The 20,380-nt window shown below is 56.1% G+C and overlaps 2 protein-coding genes across 3 annotated transcripts; one reads left to right on the plus strand and one right to left on the minus strand.

Moving 5' to 3' along the window:
- Positions 1–911: 911 nt before the first annotated feature.
- Positions 912–9,593, minus strand: ABHD1 (abhydrolase domain containing 1). The gene is made up of 9 exons (XM_077926691.1): positions 9,375–9,593; positions 7,197–7,357; positions 6,872–7,051; positions 5,921–5,966; positions 5,650–5,762; positions 2,338–2,511; positions 2,133–2,181; positions 1,864–2,029; positions 912–1,775 (listed from the first exon to the last, which is right to left on the minus strand). Exons 1-9 carry the CDS (start codon positions 9,591–9,593, stop codon positions 1,525–1,527), a joined length of 1,359 nt encoding a protein of 452 aa, XP_077782817.1. The 3' UTR covers positions 912–1,524.
- A 1,742-nt stretch (positions 9,594–11,335) lies between these two features.
- CGREF1 (cell growth regulator with EF-hand domain 1) lies at positions 11,336–18,999 on the plus strand. 2 transcript variants are annotated; one of them, XM_028725349.2, is made up of 5 exons: positions 11,540–12,168; positions 12,286–12,357; positions 13,684–13,754; positions 16,464–16,582; positions 18,327–18,999. In XM_028725349.2, the coding sequence occupies exons 1-5, from the start codon at positions 12,092–12,094 to the stop codon at positions 18,702–18,704; spliced, it is 717 nt and encodes a 238-aa protein (XP_028581182.2). In that variant the 5' UTR covers positions 11,540–12,091; the 3' UTR covers positions 18,705–18,999. The 2 variants fall into 2 exon arrangements, with proteins under 2 accessions (XP_077782819.1, XP_028581182.2); XM_077926693.1 differs by lacking the exon at positions 12,286–12,357 and having other exon boundaries at positions 11,336–12,168.
- The last annotated feature ends 1,381 nt before the right edge of the window (positions 19,000–20,380 follow it).

Here is a 20,380-nt window from a genome sequence, read left to right on the forward strand (position 1 = left end):
TGCGCGAGGGGCTGTTTTGCACCAGACTTGGAGCAGTGGAGGTGGTCTGCCACGTGGGACCCCTTCCCCGCTCTAGTAAATGGCTGCAGCCTGGGAGCCCCCACCTGGCCTTGTGCCCATGGGTGTCGGGGCACAAGGAAGAGGGGAGCAGGGGGGCTTGTGCCTTTTGTGGGTACATGCGCTTTTTAGGGGTTGCATGTGCCACCAGGCCGCGGAAATGCTGATCAGAGCTCAGATTCTTGCCTTGCAGCAGGTTGGACTTAGATGACCCACGACTTATGCGATGACCCAACTAAGCCACTAAAAATTCCCCTAAGCTGTAATCTGACCTCCTTCCGCTTGCTCAACTCCAGTATCTGTTTTTCCTCCGTGTAACTCTAAACCCCTCCCTTCCTGCGGCTGAGACGATCCTTTGCTCCGCCATGTGCAAAGCCTGTCAGGAATCTCTCAGCTGCTGCTGGGTTCCTCCAGCTTCCCAGGAAGCTCACATTCCTGCAGATCAGCTGTGAGGATCCTGCTACCGATGCCATTGGCTCCCAGTTGCCGTGTCCTGAAATGACGCCGGCCCTTTATTTTCCCAGCAGTGAACTTGTATTACGAACGGCCTTTGCATGCCACCCTCTGCCCTCATTGAGGTGCAAGCAAGGCTTACCTGGCTCAGCGGCAGCCCAGGTGTGCTCTGAGCTGGCTGCCCATCACCCCCTGAGGGAGTGAACCAGGAAATCAGAGGCTGGAGGGCGACAAGGCCCAGAGCAGTTGTGGAAAGGACAATGAATGGTCTCCACACAAGCCCACACCTGCTGCCCAACATGCAGCCTGGCTCTGAGTGGCACGGAGAGATTTTTGTGCGGTAGGTGGGGGTAGAATGTGCACATTTGTGTGTGTTTGTTTTACAGGAAATCGACCCAACACAATCAAAGATCTCAGCCCTTTCTCTCCTTTCACCAGTTTGGCCTCCTGTGGCCGCTGCTGGCTGGGAGTGGCTCTCTTGGGTCTTTATTATTATTATTGATTATTGATTAAACTTGTTAGTTACTTAGGGCAGCCCAAAGCGGCTTGCGACCATTTTAGATGGGTGTCCTTTGCCAGCTGTTCTATAGTTCTTTAACTGGCAGCCGCTCTCCAGGGCTCCAGCTCTCCCTGGAGACGCTGCCAAAGGGGTTTGAACCCAAGGCCTTCTGCAGGCAGAGCAGCTGCTCTGCCCCTGAGCTCTTGCTGTCCCCCCCCCCCCCAAAGAAAGAGGGGAAAGGGCTCCTCACTGGGGTGGAAGCAAGTTTCTGGGCGAGAGAAGTGCAGCTTCCTTTGTGCCCAGAATGGAAGCAGCCTCACGCCAAGGTACTGGAAAAGCCATCTTGTATTCTGCACGGTCCTGGTCCCAGCAGAGCCAGGCTCTTGGAGGGGCTGCTGGCCTCTGGTTCCCCCCCTTGGAAGGAGCAGGGCAACGGGCTCAGGCCCTCCACCTGTGGGGCTCACAGGGCCTGCGCTGGGGGCCACAGGGACCCTCCTCCTCCTCCCTGGTTCTGCTTAGGAGGTTGCCACCTGGGTGCCCGGCCCTTGTTCGTGGCACTGCTGCAGCTGCTGCTCCTGCTCGGCTGCCACGGCGGCCGCCAGCTCTTCCTGGTGCTCAAAGACGGCCCCCGCAAACTGGGCGAAGACGCGGTCCATGTAGCTCTGGTGGCGCGGCAGGAGCCCCTCCAGGAAGCCGATGTGCCCTCCTCGCGCCGTCACCAGCAGCGCCAGGGTGGAGACGCTCTGGGCTTCCTTCACGGGGATGGCTGCAAGGAAGGCGGATGGGGGGTCAGTCGAGAGCAGGAGCCCCGGGGGGAGAGGGGCGCCTGCCTGGGAGGAGGCCGGGGGACTCACCGTGAAGCGGGGAAAAGGGGTCGTCGGAGGCGTTGAGGCACAGCACCGGGACCCGGAAGCTGCGCACCTTCTGGCAGGGGCTGGCGGCCTGGTAGTATTCCTCGCAGGAGCGGTAGCCAAAGGCCACGGCCGTGTAGCGCTCGTCAAACTCCCGGATGCTGCGCGCCTGCAAAGAGAGAGCACAAAAGCGTTCGCTGCGGTGTCGCAGGGGGGTTGGGCTGGATGACCCTCGTGGGTCCCTTCCAACTCTTCCAGGGAGGGGGCCGTACCTTCAGCACGTGGTCCACATCAATTCGCTCAGCAATGATCTTCCTGTGCCTGAAAATAGGGTTGAGGTGTGAGCAGGGAATGGAAAAGGGGGGGGGGGTTGGGGAAGGAAGAGCCGAAGGGCAGAGGGTCTTGGGGCCCCTCCCTCCCGGAAGGGGTCCGGAATGCCAGACCTGCCTCTGCCCCCCCCCCACAACAGCACCGCACCGCTGGATGAGCTTGCGCAGGTTGGCCGTCAGGTGCTGGTTGAAGAGCACCTGGTTGAGGGGGCTCTCGAGGGAGTGGGTGGTCTCGAAGGAGTCCCAGCTGACGGAGCATGTCATGGCGGCCACCAGTCCGGCTTCTGGGCCCTTGCGCCCCAGGTAGTTCAGCACCAGGATCCTGGGGGCAGGAAGAGGAGTTTGGATTTGATATCCTCATTTATCACTTCCCTTCAGGAGTCTCAAAGCGGCTCATATTCTCCTTTTCCCTTCATCCCCCACATCAAACACTCAGTGGGGTGAGTGGGGCTAAGAGACTTAAGAGAGAAGTGTGACTGGCCCAAGGTCACCCAGCAGCTGCAGGTGGAGGAGCGGAGACGCGAACCCGGTTCACCAGATTACGAGTCCACTGCTCTTAACCACTACCACCACACTGGATCTCCAGAGGGATGCTTCAAATGGATGGAGGGGTGGCTTTGCCCCAGGTACGTTCTGGGCACAGCTGGACCATCAGTCCCTGTCCTGCCCCCCCCAGAGCCCCTCTATATTACAGGTTGCCCCTGTGATTGGCCAGCAGCTCTCTGGGAAGCCCTCTCCGTTTGGAGAAAAGGCAGCACAATAGAAGTTTATAAAATGGGGGGGAAAGTCCTTTATGTAGCACATGGTTAAAGTGTAGAACATTGCAAGATTTGGGATGGATTTAAAAGCATGAAGTTAAACTGTGGAACTCCCTGCCACAGGAGGCAGTGCCGGCCACCAAGCTGGAAGGTTTTAAAAGAGGAGGAGACAAATTCATGGAGGAGGAGAGGGCCGTCATTGGCTACTAACCACGATGGCTATGCTCTGCCTCAACACTGAGAGGCAGCGATGTTTCTGGATTCATAGAACCATAGAGCGGAAAGGGAGCCAAGGGTCATCTAGTCCACCCCCTGCAATGCAGGAATTCCCGTCACTGGAGGGGAGAGGACTCTTGCGCTGGAATCCTGCCCTTTAGAGCCACTGGGTGAACAGGATGCTGGACTAGAGGGGCCAGCAGCTTGATCCTGCAGGCCCTTCTTGCGCTTCCGTGCAGTGAACTGCGAACGGCACCCACACACTCTTCTTTGGGGCCAAGACTCAGGGCAGCTTTCAGGCTGCTCAGAACATTTTTTCAGGTCCAAACAGCTCCAAACAGCTGCAGGCCAAAGGCTGGCACCCCCCCCCAAGGGAGCTTCTCCAGTAAAAGCCCACCCACCCCCATTCTGGAGCGTCCCCCTTGAGCCACTTCCGTTTTGCACTTCCGGGTCCTGGTTTCACATTTTCCGCACTGGCAAGAGAATGTGGGCAAGTTCTAGAGGAGGAGGCCAGCCAGTCCAGAGGGGCAAACGGGGCAGACCTGGAACACCTGGAGCCATCAGATCAGCCACACCGTGGCTTATAGGAAACGAACACCAATGGCTGCCACAGGCCACTTCCGGGGTCACACTGGAGCATTCCTCTGGGATTCCTAGCAGTCCTGGGGGTCCCTTTCTCAAGCAGACTGGATCTGGTGGTGGAAGAGGGGTACAGTCCCCTGGCAGCCCAGAGCTGGACTGAGCCCCTTGCTCTTTTGGGTCAAGGTTATCAGCTGAATTAAAAGACGCCTGCTTCTTGGGAGAAAAGCAATGACAAACCTAGACAGCATCTTAAAAAGTGGAGACATCACCTTGCCAACAAAGGTCCGTATAGTTCAAGCTCTGGTTTTCCCAGTAGTGATGTATGGAAGTGAGAGCTGGGCCATAAAGAAGGCTGATCACCGAAGAATGGATGCTTTTGAATTATGGTGCTGGAGGAGACTCTTGAGAGTCCCATGGACTGCAAGAAGATCCAACCTCTCCATTCTGAAGGAAACCAGCCCTGAGTGCTCACTGGAAGGACAGATCCTGAAGCTGAGGCTCCAAGACTTTGGCCTCCTCATGAGAAGAGAAGACTCCCTGGAAAAGACCCTGATGTTGGGAAAGATGGAGGGCACAAGGAGAAGGGGACGACAGAGGACGAGATGGTGGGACAGTGTTCTCGAAGCTACCAGCATGAGGGAGGCAGTGGAAGACAGAGGTGCCTGGCGTGCTCTGGTCCAGGGGGTCATGAAGAGGCGGACACCACTAAACAACGAATCATCTGAACCTCTGGGAGGTTGCCCAGGGGCTTCCCTGAGCCCCAGCTGGCAAACCTGCTCTTGCTAGTAAGGGAAACCTTTCTGTAGCATCAAGCGGAGACTGACGCTGCTGGGAGCAAACGCCTGAGTCATAGGAGGAGGAAGGCTGACTCACCGGCTCCCGTAAACACCACAACCGGGCAAGCTGGGCTCTGCCTTCCCTTTCACCCAGATAATCAACTGCAGCAGAGTCCCGGTTGTGTGGGCGCAAAAGCCTCTCCAGCATTTCAGTTCCCTTCCCCTCCCACCATGGCTGGATTTGGGGACACAGGAGGTCAGGGCTGTGGGTCCCTTGAGCGAGGGAAGCCTTCCGCCTTCCACCTTCCAAAGGGTCCCCCCAAGGACACCCTCGCCCCTAACCGGCTTAAGAGAAGCGGCAGGGGCAGGAGGAGCCGTTGGGAAGGAGACCCACTGGCAGGAGACTCCGCTCCAGAGTGTCCTCGCCCAGGACTTAGGCGCTGCCAGGAGCTGTTTCCGTGCCCTTTGCCCCGCCACCCTGGAAATTTGTCTTAGGGGAGAGGCAGCTTGGCTCATAAACAGAGTCCTAGCAGGAGGCAGAGGTCATTCTCCAGCTCCTTGTGGGTGGGTCCTGGAGTGAGGCTGGCAAGAGAACAGCAGGATCTGACCAAAGGGGCCCTTTGAGTCCAGCCCCCGGCTCTCACAGGGGGCACCCGGATGCCCAGAAGCAAGCGGGAGCTGAGCCCCACAGCCCCCTGTCTCCTTCCTGAAGTGCCCAGCAGCCAGGATTCAGGGGGGCACCTTGGCATTGCCTGGGGGGGGCAGAAGGAAACCTGGCCTCAGGTGGGGGGGATTTTGGGGGGGGCGGGAGGCCCAGGTACCTCCTGGCTCGGCTCAGCAATACTTCTGAATCTCAGTTCCTGGAAACGGCAGGAAGGGAGAGTTACTCTTGTGCTCAACTCCCGCTTTTGGGTTTCCCACAATGGGCACTCTGTGAGGTCAGAATCCTGGGCTAGAAGGGCCAGGGGCCTGATCCTGCAGGCACTCCTGGTGCTCTTTCCTTCCTATGAGAAGGAGGCCCAAGACGGGAGGCAATGGGACTCCCCATCGTGGGGCAACGGAGCCGCTTCTCTGCAGCACAACTCCCGATTCGCACCCGCCTCCCCCCTTGCCCTGCCAGAGCCTCACCCGCCCAGCGAAACGCCCACCGCCATCAGGGGGGCCCGGGGGAAGCGGCTCTTGATGTGCCCCACCACCAGCTCCAGGTCTTCGGTGTCGTTGGCGCAGAAAGCCCTGTGGGTCTGTGGAGGGAGGAGGAGAGATGGTGGGTGAGGCTTGCCTCTTCTGCAGAGACGGAGTCAGGGTGCCCAGCCTGCCTTCGCCTTGCAGTCCAGAGCACCCTCCCCTTCCCTCCCCCAGCACCCAAGGGTGCAACACCCCCAGCTGTGGCCCCACTCACCAGCAGCTCCTCTCCTTTGCAGCCTCGGTTGTTGAACACAACAGCCCTGCGAGGGAGACGGGAAGAGAGTGAGAACCCAGGAGAAGGCTAGTTGTGGCTGCAAGTCATGGTGGCTACATGCTATGCCCCTTGCTGGGAAACAGCAGCTGCGGGGAGAGGGCCAAGACCCTCCTGCCCTGGCACTCCTGGGGGTCCTGGGCAGGGGGAGGCACCTGGTTGGCCATTGTGGGAACCTGGATCATGGGCCCCCTGTGACCAGACCCAGCAGCTGGGCTCTTCTCAGTTTTTTATGATTGCTAAATGGAACCTCCATAGACAGAATCAGTTTACCTTAGGGTAGTAAACAAGAATGGGAAAAGGCAGTGGTGTGTAATGGGTAGAGTGTTGGACTAGGACCTGGGGTAAAGGTAAAGGGACCCCTGACCATTAGGTCCAGTCGTGGCCGACTCTGGGGTTGCAGCGCTCATCTCGCTTTACTGGCCAAGGGAGCCGGCGTACAGCTTCCGGGTCATGTGGCCAGCAGGACTAAGCCGCTTCTGGCGAACCAGAGCAGCGCACGGAAACGCTGTTGACCTTCCCGCCGGAGCGGTACCTAGTTATCTACCTGCACTTTGATGTGCTTTCAAACTGCTAGGTTGGCAGGAGCAGGGACCAAGCAACGGGAGCTCACCCCATCACGGGGATTCGAACCACCGACCTTCTGATCGGCAAGTCCTAGGCTCTGTGGTTTAACTCACAGCGCCACCTGCGTCCCTAGGGGAGGACCTAGGGGAGCAGGGTTCAAATCCCCCCCCCCCCATGGCCATGAAACTCGCCTCTCAGCCTACCCTACCTCACAGGGTTGCTGTGCGCCACCTTGAGCTCAGTGGAGAGAAAGGTGGGGTGTTAACGCAACAAGTAATAGCACCGCCAATGCCAGGACCACCCCCCAACCAGGGCGCGCTTTCCCACCTGTAGCCCCGTTGCTGGACGCCAAGGACCATGTGCAGAATGTAGGTCTCCTGGCTGTTGCCCGTCAGGCCTGGCAGGAACAGGACAATGGGGCAGCTCTCTGGGTCAGGGTGCTGCCCGCTCTCGCCGTCTGCCCAATCCAGCAGCAGCTGGCCTCCGTCTGCGGTCCTCAGCACCTCACTGGATGGGAAAGGGCAAAGAGGAGGAGGCGGGTGAGATGGGCTCCCTGGCATCACAGCCCCATGCTCACCATCTCCCAAGCAGACTGGCACCGGCCCCCACCTTGGGCCTGGCTCCCTCCCTCCCCCCCCCCCATACGGCTGACCTGCGGTAGGAGACGGGCGGGCTGGACTTGAGGAAGACGCGGACGATGGTCTGGAGCCGTCCTTCGAAGCACCAGGGCGTGGGGTAGAAGGTCTCGTTCACGATGGGGCAATATTTCTCCAGGAAGGAGCGGAAGGGCTGGCAAGCCACCAGCAGCGGGGGCTGGGGGGGGGGGAGAGGAAGGTCACAGGGAGCTCAAGCTCAGCGCTGCCCAGAGCTCTCCTTCCTTGGAGTTCAATATTCCTGCATTGTGGGGTTGGACTAGATGACTTCTAGGGGTCCCTTCTAACTTTGCAATTCTAAGCTGCCTCCGCTGCTGCCCACACAGAGGTTGCTTTCCTGCCTCTTGCCAAAGGGCCTCCGGCTGGCATTTGTCGTGCCCCTGGGCAGTGTCCTCTCCTGGTTCCACAGGGAGACTTTGCTCGCCCTTTCCTGCAAAACGCCTTTCACAGGCAAACACTTGTTGCTGCCCAAAAATCCTTCCTAATGTTTAGTTGGGATCTCCTTCCTTGTCATTGGAATCCATTCGTTTGGGTCCTGCCCTCCAGAGCAGGAGGAAAAGCGATCCATGTGACAGCCCTTGAGATATTGGAAGATGGCTATCATAATCATAATCATAATTTATTATTTATACCCCAGCCACTCTGGGCAGCTTCCAACAAAATATTAAAATACAGTCATACCTCGGGTTGAATGTGCTTCAGGTTGAGTGCTTTCGGGTTGCGCTCCACGGCAACCCAGAAGTAGCGGAGTGCGTTACTTCCGGGTTTCGCCTGTCGCGCATGCACAGACGCTCAAAATGACATCACGCGCATGCGCGGAAGTGGCAAAACACAACCCCCGCATGCACAGTCGCATCTACAGGATGCGAATGGTGCTCCAGAACGGATCCCGTTCGCATCCCAAGGTACCACTGTACAGTAATGCATCAAACATTAAAAGCTTCCCTGAACAGGGCTGCCTTCAGATGTCTTCTAAAAGTCTGGTAGTTGTTGTTCTCTTTGACATTTGGTGGGAGGGCGTTCCACAGGGCGGGAGCCACCACCGAGAAGGCCCTCTGCCTGGTTCCCTGTAACCTGGCTTCTCGCAGGGAGGGAACCGCCATATTAGTGGCGGATTGGGGGGTCTCAAGTTTCAGGGGTACCACGTGTGCAACACCAATATTTGCGCCAGTTGCGCTTCCCTAAATCTGCCTTTGATCACATTGCCTCTCGGTCTCTCTTTTCCAGCCTAAACACCCCAACTTCCTCCTCCGTTCCTCACGAGGCTGTTTCCCAGACCCTTCCCCGTCTTCCGCCCAACTTCCAGCTTGTCCATATCCTCCTGAAACTGAGCTGCCCAGAACCTCGGAAGGTGCTTCTCTGCCCGGGAGAGCCAAAACCAGGCGTGGCTGGGAGGAATCTAGTTTCTGTCCCTGATTATTGTTGTGGCAGATACCTAATGAATACTTCCGAGCCTGTTTTCCAAAGGGGGGTTTGCCGCACGTGTGTCAGCCTCACACCCAGCCCGAGGCGGGCAGGCAGGCAGGCAGCCCACCCCACCGTCGGGGGCAAATGCCAGGCTTAGCCCCGAGACCCCCGAAGGAAGGAGCAGAGAGCAGAGATCCCCCCCCCCAATCCCCGTGACCCTCCTGGTGTCTCTTGCCTCCACCTCGGAACCTGGCCAGGGGTCACGTCGGGCTGCCGTCGGGGGAGCTGGGCTCGTGGGGTGGGAGGAGAAGGGTCCCGCCCAGCCTAGTCCCTCGCCCGCAAGAGGGGTGCCAAGGATGCCCGGGACGCCCTCTCCCCCCCTGGCCAAGGGGCTCAGCCTCCGCCCGCCCCGTCGAGGCTACCAGGGGTCACGTCGGGCTGCCGTCGGGGGAGCTGAGCTCGTGGGGTGGGAGGAGAAGGGTCCCGCCCAGCCTAGTCCCTCGCCCGCAAGATGGGTGCCAAGGATGCCCGGGACGCCCTCCCCCCCCCCCCCTGGCCAAGGGGCTCAGCCTCCGCCCGCCCCGTCGAGGCTACCAGGGGTCACGTCGGGCTGCCGTCGGGGGAGCTGGGCTCGTGGGGTGGGAGGAGAAAGGTCCCCCCCTGCCTCATCCCTCGCCCGCAAGAGGGGTGCCAAGGATGCCCGGGACGCCCTCTCCCCCTGGCCAAGGGGCTCAGCCTCCGCCCGCCCCGTCGAGGCTGCCCACACTGACCTTGGGGACGCGCGCCCAGTAATAGGCCAGCCAGCCGGTGCTGAAGCCCAGCAGCAGCGACAGTCCCAGCATCTCTCCGCCGTCCGCGCCGTCGGGCAGGTGCTGCTGCTGCTGCTGCGGCGAACGAGGCGCCCAGAAAGTGGCCGGGACGGGAAGGCGCTCGCGCAGGCGCACACGCTCGCCCGGCCTCACCGGGGAGGCCATCTTTGGGACGGGCATGAAGCCGCGCCCCGCCCACCCGCGCCCATCTTTGGGGCGGGCGCACCATGTAGGAGCCCAAAGGGAGGGAGGCTCCTTAGCCCAGTTTCTGAAGGAGGAGCTGGCCGGTCCCCCTCTGAGAGCTCTGTCCATGCTCAGAGGCACTCTTCTTTCCCTCCCTCACAGGCTGAGCAGTGGAGAGAGGGAGGGCGGGGTATAAATAAATATTATTATTATTATTATTATTATTATTATTATTTATTACTACTATTTACTGGATCCATGGCTCAAGAGGGAAGAGTGGGGGGTCCCTGCCGCTACTGCAAAGGGGGGTCTTGGATAGCTCAGTTGGTTAGAGGGCAGCGCTGACAAGGCCAAGGTTGCAGGTTCAAGCCCCACATGGGACAGCTGCATATTCCTGCATGATGATGCTCAGGGTCCCTTCCAGCTCTGCAATTCTGTGGTTCTTTGGCAATGATTTTTCTACACAGCAGCCGCCACCTGGATCAAGAGCTCAGTGACACCAGAAAGCGGGGGCCCCTGTTGCTCCCCCCTTTGTTGCACCAACCATTTCCAGATGAAATGTCCCTTACAGAACAGCAGTGGAACCGACTCCCTTGGGAGGTGGTGGACTGTCTTTCACAAGAAGTTTTTTAAAGCAGAGGTTGGGTGTGAAATTAAAAAAAATAAGGTCTTATGTATATAATAAAGGTTCATAAATGTACCAGGCAAACACGTACATAGATATATAGGCCACATGTCTGAAGCTGCGCAGGAGAGCAGCCATGGAGCCATTTTGACTCCCAGGCTGGCCAGGTGTTTTCTCTGCAAGGTCCAATGGAAGAGCCTCCCCACTGTCTTTTCTTTCGCAAATCCTGTCTTAAGGGTATATCTGTGTTTGAATAGGGTGTGACATGGCCCAGGAACTAAGTATTTATCATTACAAAAGACTAGCCAGGCTCCCCAGGGTATCCAGTCAAGTGAGCATTAACAGGTAACCTGCCAGACAGGAGGTAAACAATGCACTCAGATTTCTGCTGTAGACCTCCCTTTCTGTGATGTAGGTATGATGTAACTGGGGGTGGTCTTTGACGCCAAGGTGGGCAGTTTAAAATGTCTATATAAGGGTGGGCACACCTGGGTTCTGGGTCCTCCTCCTTTCCTGCGTCTGGGGGGAGTACCCTGTTGCAACAGATCAATAAAGATCAGGCTTACGAGCTGCTTTGCTTCTCAATATTCTCTGGTTGGCCTCTGTTATTTTCCTCCAACCGATGGAGAACCTACAAAGGATTCTACAGTGGTACCTCGGGTTAAGTACTTAATTCGTTCCGGAGGTCCGTTCTTAACCTGAAACTGTTCTTAACCTGAAGCACCACTTTAGCTAATGGGACCTCCTGCTGCTGCCGCGCCGCCGGAGCACGATTTCTGTTCTCATCCTGAAGCAAAGTTCTTAACCTGAAGCTCTATTTCTGGGTTAGCGGAGTCTGTAACCTGAAGCGTATGTAGCCTGAAGCGTCTGTAACCCGAGGTACCACTGTATTAGGGCTCTTGTGTCCCCCATAAGGGCAGATTTCCGTTTATTCCAGGTGTCCTCCTGGCAGGAATTCGCCCTGCGTGGCAGGGGGTTGGACTAGATGACCCCTGGGGTCCCTTCCAAGTTCCACGATCCCAAGTTCCCATAAAAGCTACTGCACGGAGCCTTCCCATCTTGAAAACAACTAGATCTCTCTCTCTGCCTGCGTGTCTGGTGCCTTTGCATCATCTCCCGAGGGTTCCTTGGCGCAGGAAAGTCCCCTCCCTCGGAGAGCGCCACGTCGGAGCCGCCTGCCGCCCAGAGCGGCTGCCAGGCCCAATGGTCGGAGCGCCTGGCAGGCAGCTCCCGAGGGAGGGCGCCAGGGGCGCGCCTGGCAGCGCCCGCCTCCCCCGCCACGTGGACCCAGGACGGCCGCCAGCAGCCGGGGATCGGGCGCCGGTCGCTCGTGGGTCCCTCGGTCTGCCTGTCATCCCCACGATCCACGCGTGGAGAGGAAGATTCCTCGTGTTGCGCGTGGCTCGGGCCGGGGCTGTGCAGCAGCCGGGCAGGGCGAGGAGGAAGAAGGCGGCGGGCGGGCGGTGGCATCTCCTGGGAAGCTCCACTTCCCCCTCTCCCCGGACCCAGGTCCTCCTTTCCCACGTGCAGAATATTAGGCAGGCAGGCAAGGGGATCTCCCCCCCCCCACGCTGCAGTGGTACAGTCCATTCTGCCGCGGCCGCGCGCATCCTCGCATCTTGGGGCGTCCCCGGGGGAGGCGCGTGCTTGCGTGTGAACGGGTTCTGTCTGTCCGCTGTCGGAATCCGTGTTCTGGGTTGTCCCCCGGCTTCCCTGCCCGTGGGAACGCGTCCCCGTGGGCCCTCGCCACCTCCGGCGGCTGGTTGGCAAAGCCCCGGTGCCCACCGAAGCGACGAAGCGGGCGGCCCGCCGCGTGGGCAGGGCATGAGCGGACGGCGGGTTCCTGTGCCAACCTCTGCACGGTGCCAGGATGAAGGAAATGCTTCTGGCCGCGCTGCTCCTCGCGGTGCCAGCCAGCTGGGCGGCCCCAAAGGAGGGCGCTAACAGGTACCAGGTGGGAACCTGGGGGTGGGGAAGGAGGCACGGTGGGGTTTGAAGATGGGGGGGCTGAGGAGGGGGTCCTTGGTGCCCCCTCCAACAACACCTTCTCTTTGTGCCCTTTAGGTCTGAGCCCCTCCCCAGTGCCAGGGAGCCCCCCATCCCGAACCCCCTCGACCCAGGGCAGGAGTCTGCCAGGTGAGTTCCTTGCCCATCGCACCCCTTGTCCCCACCTGGGAGGACGCATTTGGGGGGGGGAAGACTGGCAGAGGGGTAGGCAAGGTCTCTCTGCCTCTGACCCAGTCAAATTCCCACTCCATTGTTACCCTCAAAGGGCCCCCCAGGCTTGAAGCAGAGGAACAACCCCCATAGAACCATAGAAATATTGAATTGTAGAAATGGAAGGGACCCCAAAGGTCTTCTAGTCCACCCCTCGCAATACAAGTGGGCAGCTCAGTCCTTGTCCCTCTCCAGGCAAAGAATGGGCCCCCTCCCCTCTACTTCTGCCTCCCCCCCCCCAGCAGTCAGTTTTATTTTTTAAAAAAACATGATTTTTATTGAGTTTTCCATATTTCATTTCATTTCATTTCACATATCACAGCTTCTATTATTTGCTCAGACAGAGCATCGACCTCCTTCCCTCCCTCTTTTCTGACTTCCCTATAACATTAACGCATCTTTCGCATTTCCATAATCACTTCTTTGTCTTATATCAACATTTAAGAATCACTCTCTCATTTGTAAATTAGCATCTTAATTTCAAGTTACCAAACATTTCATGTTAAAGCTACAAACGTTTTCAAATATTTACATTTTTTTTTCAAATAATAAATAAATTTGCTCCATTCCTCTTGAAATCTTTCATCGGGTCGATTCCTGATTCTCCCTGTCAACTTCGCCAACTCCACAAATCCTGCCACCTTTATCTGCCAGTCCTCCAGCGCGGGGAGTTCTTGCTGTTTCCATCTTTGGAGGATTCTTGCTGCCCTTGTGGCGTACATGAACAAATTTACATTTTTATAAACGAATTTCTTCACTAATTAACCCCAATAAGAATGCCTCTGGTTTTTTGCTGAAATTATATTTTAATATCTTTTTTAGTTCATTTAGCAGTCAGTTTTCAATGAGGCCTGGTGCTCACACAAGCCCCCAAACCAGGCATCTAGTAAGGCAGCTTCTGAACACATACAGGTAGTTCATCCCTGGCATATAGTAAGAGGGCCTCTGAGCATGTGCAGAATGCGCACCCTCCCCAATGAGGAACTGCAGGTGTCCCTCCCCACCCATTCAAGGCGCAGTTTCCCCATCAGGCATTTTGATCCTGAGCAAACAGGAGCGGCCCAAAATTCTTTGTCTGCAAATGCCTCAGTCTGCCAGTCCCTGGAATGGGCAGATCTTGGCTCCTTCCTGACCGTTGCGCCCGTTGCCCAGGCCCAGAGGCTCCCTGCTGCCCCCTGCCCTTGCCAAGCCCCACAACCCTCCGCTGCCCCCTGGTTTGCTGACCTGTGGCTTGGCCTGGTGTAGGTTGATACAGGAGTACCTGAAGAACGTCGGGCAAGAGGATGGCAAGGCCAGCGCCATGAGCAGGAAGCAGGGTAAGTTGCAATGGGATCCCAGGGCCAGGATGGCCTTAGATGGCACCTCGGGGCCTGAGTGCCAGGGCCTGGCAGGGCGGGGAGCGTGAGCTGGGGGCGAGGGTAGAAGGCTGGCCCTGAGCGCCCGGGGGGGGGGGGCTTTCTTCCAAGAGGGGCCTCAGGGAATCCCCTGGGGCAGGTGACTTTATTTGGGTCACTTTATTTGGGTTGGGAACAAGTGTTTTGGGGAAGAAATGGGTAAAAAAGAACAAATTCTGCTGGAGGAGCTGAGCAAACCTCAGAACAAGCACAGGTGTGTGAGGCAAAAAGCGGGGGGGGGGACAGGACAGCTGGAGCAGCAGCTGATTTTGACGAGAGGAAAAAAGAAGAATTATAGAACTGTAGAGTTGGAAGGGACCCCGTGGGGTCATCTAGTCCAACCCCCTGCAATGGAGGAGTCACAATTCATCACACACACACACACCTGACAGATTACAATCCAAACTCTGCTTGAAAACTTCTGACCCAGGAGTGTCTCCACCCTCTTCCACCCTCAAAGAGCCCTTGCAGCCAGAAAGTCCTTGCTAAGGTTTAGTCGGAATCTCCTTCCCTGTAATTCGAATTCGGGTGCCGCCCTCCGGAGCAGGATGTAAAGAGAGCGAGGGGAGGGGAAGCAGGGAGCCTGTCTGTGTATGGCAGGAGAGGGGAAGTCAAACAGGGAAACTACTGTAATGGGAAATAGGTGCTTTGGGTCTTGAAGAGAGAAGAGGGGGGCCCTGATCAGTTTGCTGGAGGGGGGGAGCCTCTCTCTGAGCCAAACCAGCAACCTCCACACTCCTTTTGAAGTTGTTAATGGAGAAATCTGAGGGCTCCCTTGGACAAAAAACAAGGACCCCAGCCAGGAAGACCAGAGCAAAAGAGCAGCCAGTAGGCTTGGTCTTGATTGAAGACTGTGGCGACCGGACTCCCACCTGCCACAAGGTGGAACAAGATGGAAGCCCAGAACAAAAGAAGACCCCAACTTTTATTAGCTGCTCATCCCCATGTTACCCCCCCCCAAACTACATCACAGTTACATCATGAAAGGGGAGGTCTGGTGGCAGGAATCTGAGCATCCTGGACCCTGCCCCATGGTTCCCCTTGCCCTCCACCAAACACCCATCAAGTGGAACAGAAGAGACATTTACATTTCCCTGTTTCCCAGCCAAGTCAATCACACCCTTTTGTCCACATCTGGGTTTGTTCTTTCTGGCATGGCTACCTGTCTGGCACTCAGGTGTCAGGATGCCAGGGATTATCCCTCAGGCAGAGGGGCTGCGGAGGAGCTGAGCTCACAGGTCTAGATGAATTTCTGAAGTTGTCCCAGTGAGCCAGTACAGAGATACATTGATCAGTGAATTCCTACATTTGGTATCATGCAGCAGAGGCCCTTTGAATAGAAAGGAAGAAACTGTGATGAAGTGTTTTGTGAGGACAAATCACAAAAGTCACAAACGTGATTGTGCTGGTTTTGGTAGTGGGCTGCATGTGCACGATATCTGCTGGAGGGGCAACCCCCCCCCAACCTAGACATAAATTCCTGCAACAAAGTTAAACCACTCAATAAACAGAAAAAGACCTTCAGGTGACAAGGTGTCACTATTAAAAGCACCTTTTTTAAGCCATAGCAAGGATGCTGGGAAAGGGGCCTCCTTGCTCCAGAGTCGTGGTCCCCGCAGATGGCCAGTATCCTCCCACTGAAGCACAGCCTGTGATTATGCAGAGCCTAAAATAAGTCCCTGGCTGCCCACACAGCCCAGCCGGCTTTGCTGTCTTTCCCCAAGGGAGCGAAAGGAAGGGAGGATTTCCTTCGGACACCCAGAGGAGGGCAGCCAAGATGGTCAAGGGCCTGGAAACCCAGCCAGATGAGGAATGGTTGAGACAGGTGGGGTGTTTAGTCTGGGAAAGAGGAGGCTCAGGGGAGACAGGAGAGCCATCTTCAAAGATCTCAAGGGCTGAACCATGGAAGATGGAGCGAGCTTGGTTTTTTTGCTGCTCCAGAGGTGAGAACCCAAAAGAATAGATTGAAATGCTAGAATAACGGCAGATCAAGTTGATGGATTGTGCAGAAATGGCTAAAATGACCAGGAGAATCAGAAATCAGGAAGATCAAAATTTAAATAAGGAATGGGGGAAATTTATAACTTATCTTAAAGACCATTGCAAACAGTTAGTTAGTTGGTAGGATTGGAATATCATTTGTAGCTTAATGGTGAATTTTGGATACAGCCGTCAGGTAAAATATGTGGATTATAATAAAAGTTGCAGGAGGAAATGATTAACAATTGGACCCACAAAGGGGAGGATGGAAGTCCAGGAGTTTCTTGGAATCTTGTTTTTATGTTGCATGTTGAATATGTGACTGTGAAATTTTAATCTGAAAAACCAAATAAATTTAATTATTATTTTTTTAAAAAGAAATGCAAGAAAGGAGATTCCCAGTGAAGCAGCTGCAACATCTGCCCGGCAACTCTGGTCTGAGTGCTGGGGACATCTTGGAAAATAGGGGCCGTGTTGTGGTGGGGAGGGCTCTGTGGGTCAGTAGGAGAGGTGAGAGGGTGGGTGGGAGTCCCAGGCCGCAGGAAAACCTCAGCCCCAGCGCTGGAGTCACCCCACTGGCTCTTGCTCTCGGCAGGGGCTCCTGTGCCCTCTGGCTCAGCCCCCCAATATCTCACCCCTCTGTGTTTCCAGCTCTGTTGCTCCTCTTCGCCCTCCATGACTACGACAAGAGCGGACGGCTGGACGGTCTGGAGTTCATGAGGCTGCTGAGCGAGATGCCCTCCCAGAAAGACAGTTCTGTGCCGGACTCGGTAGGTGCCGCTTTTACTCCTTGGCCTTTGGTGTGCCAGGCAGAGGGCGCATCTCTGCCCAGGCTGCAGGGGCTGTGAATCTGAGCGCCTTCCCTGCTGTGGCTGCCTCCGCCTGCCTGCCATTTCAAAGCTCATCTGCTTTGTTGTTGTTGAGTCGTTTAGTGGTGTCCGCCTTTTGGTGACCCCCTGGACCAGAGCACGCCAGGCCCTCCTGTCTTCCACTGCCTCCCGCAGTTTGGTCAGACTCATGCTGGTAGCTTCGAGAACACTGTCCCACCATCTCGTCCTCTGTCGTCCCCTTCTCCTTCTGCCCTCCATCTTTCCCAACATCAGGGTCTTTTCCAGGGAGTCTTCTCTTCTCATGAGGTTGCCAAAATATTGGAGCCTCAGCTTCAGGATCTGTCCATGGAGTTTTCTTGGCAGGGATCCTGGAGTGGCTTGCCGGTTCCTGCTCCAGGTGGATCACATTTGGTCAAAACTCTCCACTATGACCTGTCCATCTTGGGTGGCCCTGCACGGCATGGCTCATAGCTTCTCTGAGTTATTGAAGCCCCTTTGCCACGGCAAGGCAGTGATCCATGAAGGGGCTCATCTGCTTAGACATAGGCAAACTCGGCCCTCCAGATGTTTTGGGACTGGAACTCCCATCCCTAGCTAACAGGACCAGTGATCAGGGATGATGGGAATTGTAGTCTCCAAACATCTGGAGGGCCGAGTTTGCCTATGCCTGGCTTAGAATCATAGAATTGTAGAGTTGGAAGGGGACCCCTAGAGTCATCTAGTCCAGCCCCCGCCAGGGCAGGAACCTCAGCCAAAGCATCCGGGGCAGAGGGCCATCCAACTTCTGCTTTGAGACCTCCAAGGAAGGAAGCTCTCCAGCCCTCCATTTCTGCGTACACTGGACAAGCAGAAAAGTGTCTGGAGTCCACGGTCAGAGGCAGCTGGGCTTCTGAAGGACCATTGCTGGAGACCACAGAGGGGAAGAGTTCCTCTTGCGCTCAAATCTTGCTTGCTGGTTTCCCCTTGGGGGATCTGGTCGGCCACTGGGAGGACATGATGCTAGACTAGACGGGCCATTGGCCTCATCCAGCTGCCCTCTCCTCCCAGCCCCCTCCATGAACTTGTCTAACTCTCTTCTAAAGCCATCCCAGTTGGTGGCTATCTCTGCTCCTTGTGGCAGTGAGTTCCAAAGTTTAATTATACGCTGCATGAAAAAGTTCCTTTTTAAATCTGTCCTGACTCTTCCAACATTTGGCTTCAATGGACGTTCATGAGCTCCAGTGTGATGAGAGAGGGAGGAAAACTTTTCTCCAGGCATAATTTTATCAACTTCTGCCCTGGCGCCTCTTCCTTGCCTTCTCTCTAAATTACAGAGTCCCAAATGCTGTATCCTTTCCTCACAAGGCAGTGGCTGCATTGCCTCAATCCATTGGTCCTTTCCTGAAACTTCTACAACTCTTTAAGAGAGAAGTGCAAATTCCAGGTGGCTCATCACTGCATGCCAACCCTGATGGGCACCTGCCAGCTGCAGAACCAGAGGCGCCTTGCCTGTGCAAGACCTTTTCCTGGGGGTGGGGGGCAGTAGGGCAGAGGCCTTGCAGGGACCCTCATGTCCTCTTAGTGGGCTTCTGTTCTTACTCATAATTTTCTGGTTTTATTCTCCTTGAGGTTTTATTTTTCCAATCAAGGGGTGGATAAATGTTATGAAATAAATGGAAATACCCCCCCCCCTTGACCCCTGCAGGTAGTGCTGATGGTGGACAACATCCTGGCGACCCAGGACCTGAACCACGATGGGCTGCTGGAGCCCTCAGAGCTGCTTCAGGGGCCCTGGCACAGCCAGACCCCCACCCTCCTCGCTGCCCCCAATGGAGAAGAGGGTGGCGTGCTGCGGGCACCCCCTGGACCTGACGGACAAGGCGTCGGCCACCCGGATCCTCTTGGCCAGCAAGGCACTGCTGAGTCCCCAGCTGCCTCAGAGGCGGCTCAGGACCAGGGCGTGATGGAGGCCCCTTCGCTGAGCCCCCCGGCACAGAATCAGGAGGGGGAACCGGGGCAAGGAGAAGCAGCGGAGGCACCTCAGCCACGGGAGCCTGGGGGGCCTCTCACGCCAGGAGACTGAAACCCCCCCCCCCCCGAGAGAAAGGGGGGGCCAGTGGAGGAGGACTGAAAAGCAGAGGCTGCGCAGGGTGGCAAAGTTGATGCCCGGCCACCCGTCACCTAAAACCACTGTTGGAAGGGGCACCACCGAGGGTCAACCTCTGGCAGCGCAGGAATCACAACTAAAGACTCCTTGGCAGATGGACGTCCACTTTCTGCTTAAAAATCTCCTCCAAGGAAGGAGAGTCCATCGCCTTCGGAGAGAGTCTCTTCCACTGTTGAGCAGTTTTTACTGACATAAAGTTCTTCCTGTTGTTTTTGTCAGAAATACATTTATTGCCATTTGAATCCATGGGTTCGAGTCCTCCCCTCCAGAGAAGCAGAAAGCAAGCTTGTTCTCTCTCCCACTTGACAGCCGTTAAAATATTTGAGGGATGCGGGTGGCGCTGTGGGTTAAAGCACAGAGCCTAGGACTTGCCGATCCTGCCAACCTAGCAGTTTGAAAGCACGTCAAAGTGCAAGTAGATAAATAGGTACCACTCCGGCGGGAAGGTAAATGGAATTTCCGTGTGCTGCTCTGGTTCGCCAGAAGCGGCTTAGTCATGCTGGCCACATGACCCAGAAGTTGTACGCCGGCTCCCTCGGCCAGTAAAGCGAGATGAGCGCCGCAACCCCAGAGTCGTCCGCGACTGGACCTAATGGTCAGGGGTCCCTTTACCTTTCAGATAGTTGAAGATGGCTCTCCTATCTCCTCTCAGTCTCCTCTTTTCCAGGTTAAACATAACCCAGTTCCATCAACTGCTCCTCATCAGGCTCAGTTTCCAGACCCTTGATCATTTTGGTTGCCCTCCTCTGCCCACCTCCCAGCTTGTCAATATCCTTCTCAAATTGTGGTGCCCAGAATTGGACACAGGATCCTAGCTGGGGGGCCTGACCAAGGCAGAATCGAGTGGGACTATTCCTTCATTTGACTTGCATACTAGACTTCTCTTGATGCAGCCTAGAATAGCATTAGCTTTTTTTGCTGCTGCATCACACGGTTGTCTCCTGCCACACGTACTTTTCTCATGTTCTACTCGTAAGTCAGCTGTCCCCCATCCTATATTTGTGCACCTGGTTCTTCCTGCCTAAGAGCAGAACCTGACTTTTGTTCTTGTTGTAATTCATATTATAATTTTGGCCCAGTTCTCCAATCTGTTAAGGTCATTTTGAATTGGGATTCTGGCATTAGCTACCTGGTGCCCCCTTGCCATGCAATGCCCCACAAGATCAAATGACCCACCAGCAGTTCTTCGCAGGACCTGGTGCCCCCCTCCTCAGCTCTCTCGATTTATGCAATCTCTTCTCCAGCCCAGCAGGACAGAGCTCCCTCCCTCCCCCTTTGCTGTGGGTCACCTTTGGGGGAAAACGGTCCTGAGTGCTGCTGCAGAAGAGAGGACCCCCCCCCCCCCCGCATTGCTCCATCCTTTCTGCCTTGGCCTCCCTCTTCTGCAACCCCTACAGCCTGTGCTTCTCCCTCCAGTGGGATACTGTGATTGGAGTGTCAGATTATGACCCGGGTTCAAATCCCCCCTCAGCCATGAAGCCAACTGGCCCCGACTCTTAGCCTAATTTACTTTACAGGGATTAATTGAGGGGGAGACCCATGCATGCCACCCAGAGCTCAGAATATAAATGCAAGAGGTAAATAAAATATCT

Source organism: Podarcis muralis, chromosome 3, assembly GCF_964188315.1.
Source record: "Podarcis muralis chromosome 3, rPodMur119.hap1.1, whole genome shotgun sequence".
Lineage (NCBI taxonomy): Eukaryota > Metazoa > Chordata > Lepidosauria > Squamata > Lacertidae > Podarcis > Podarcis muralis.

What these genes read in the sequence shown, in the direction of transcription:
- ABHD1 (XM_077926691.1), bottom strand. Translation starts at nt 9,593, where the DNA reads ATGCCCGTCCCAAAGATGGCCTCCCCGGTGAGGCCGGGCGAGCGTGTG. An exon ending in GTCCAGCAACGGGGCTACAG is followed by an intron (nt 5,967 to 6,871) that starts GTGGGAAAGCGC and finishes TCTCCCTCGCAG; the next exon opens with GGCTGTTGTGTTCAACAACC. An exon ending in CTGCGCAAGCTCATCCAGCG is followed by an intron (nt 2,182 to 2,337) that starts GTGCGGTGCTGT and finishes CCCTATTTTCAG; the next exon opens with GCACAGGAAGATCATTGCTG.
- CGREF1 (XM_028725349.2), top strand. Translation starts at nt 12,092, where the DNA reads ATGAAGGAAATGCTTCTGGCCGCGCTGCTCCTCGCGGTGCCAGCCAGC. An exon ending in CCAAAGGAGGGCGCTAACAG is followed by an intron (nt 12,169 to 12,285) that starts GTACCAGGTGGG and finishes TGTGCCCTTTAG; the next exon opens with GTCTGAGCCCCTCCCCAGTG. An exon ending in CGCCATGAGCAGGAAGCAGG is followed by an intron (nt 13,755 to 16,463) that starts GTAAGTTGCAAT and finishes CTGTGTTTCCAG; the next exon opens with CTCTGTTGCTCCTCTTCGCC.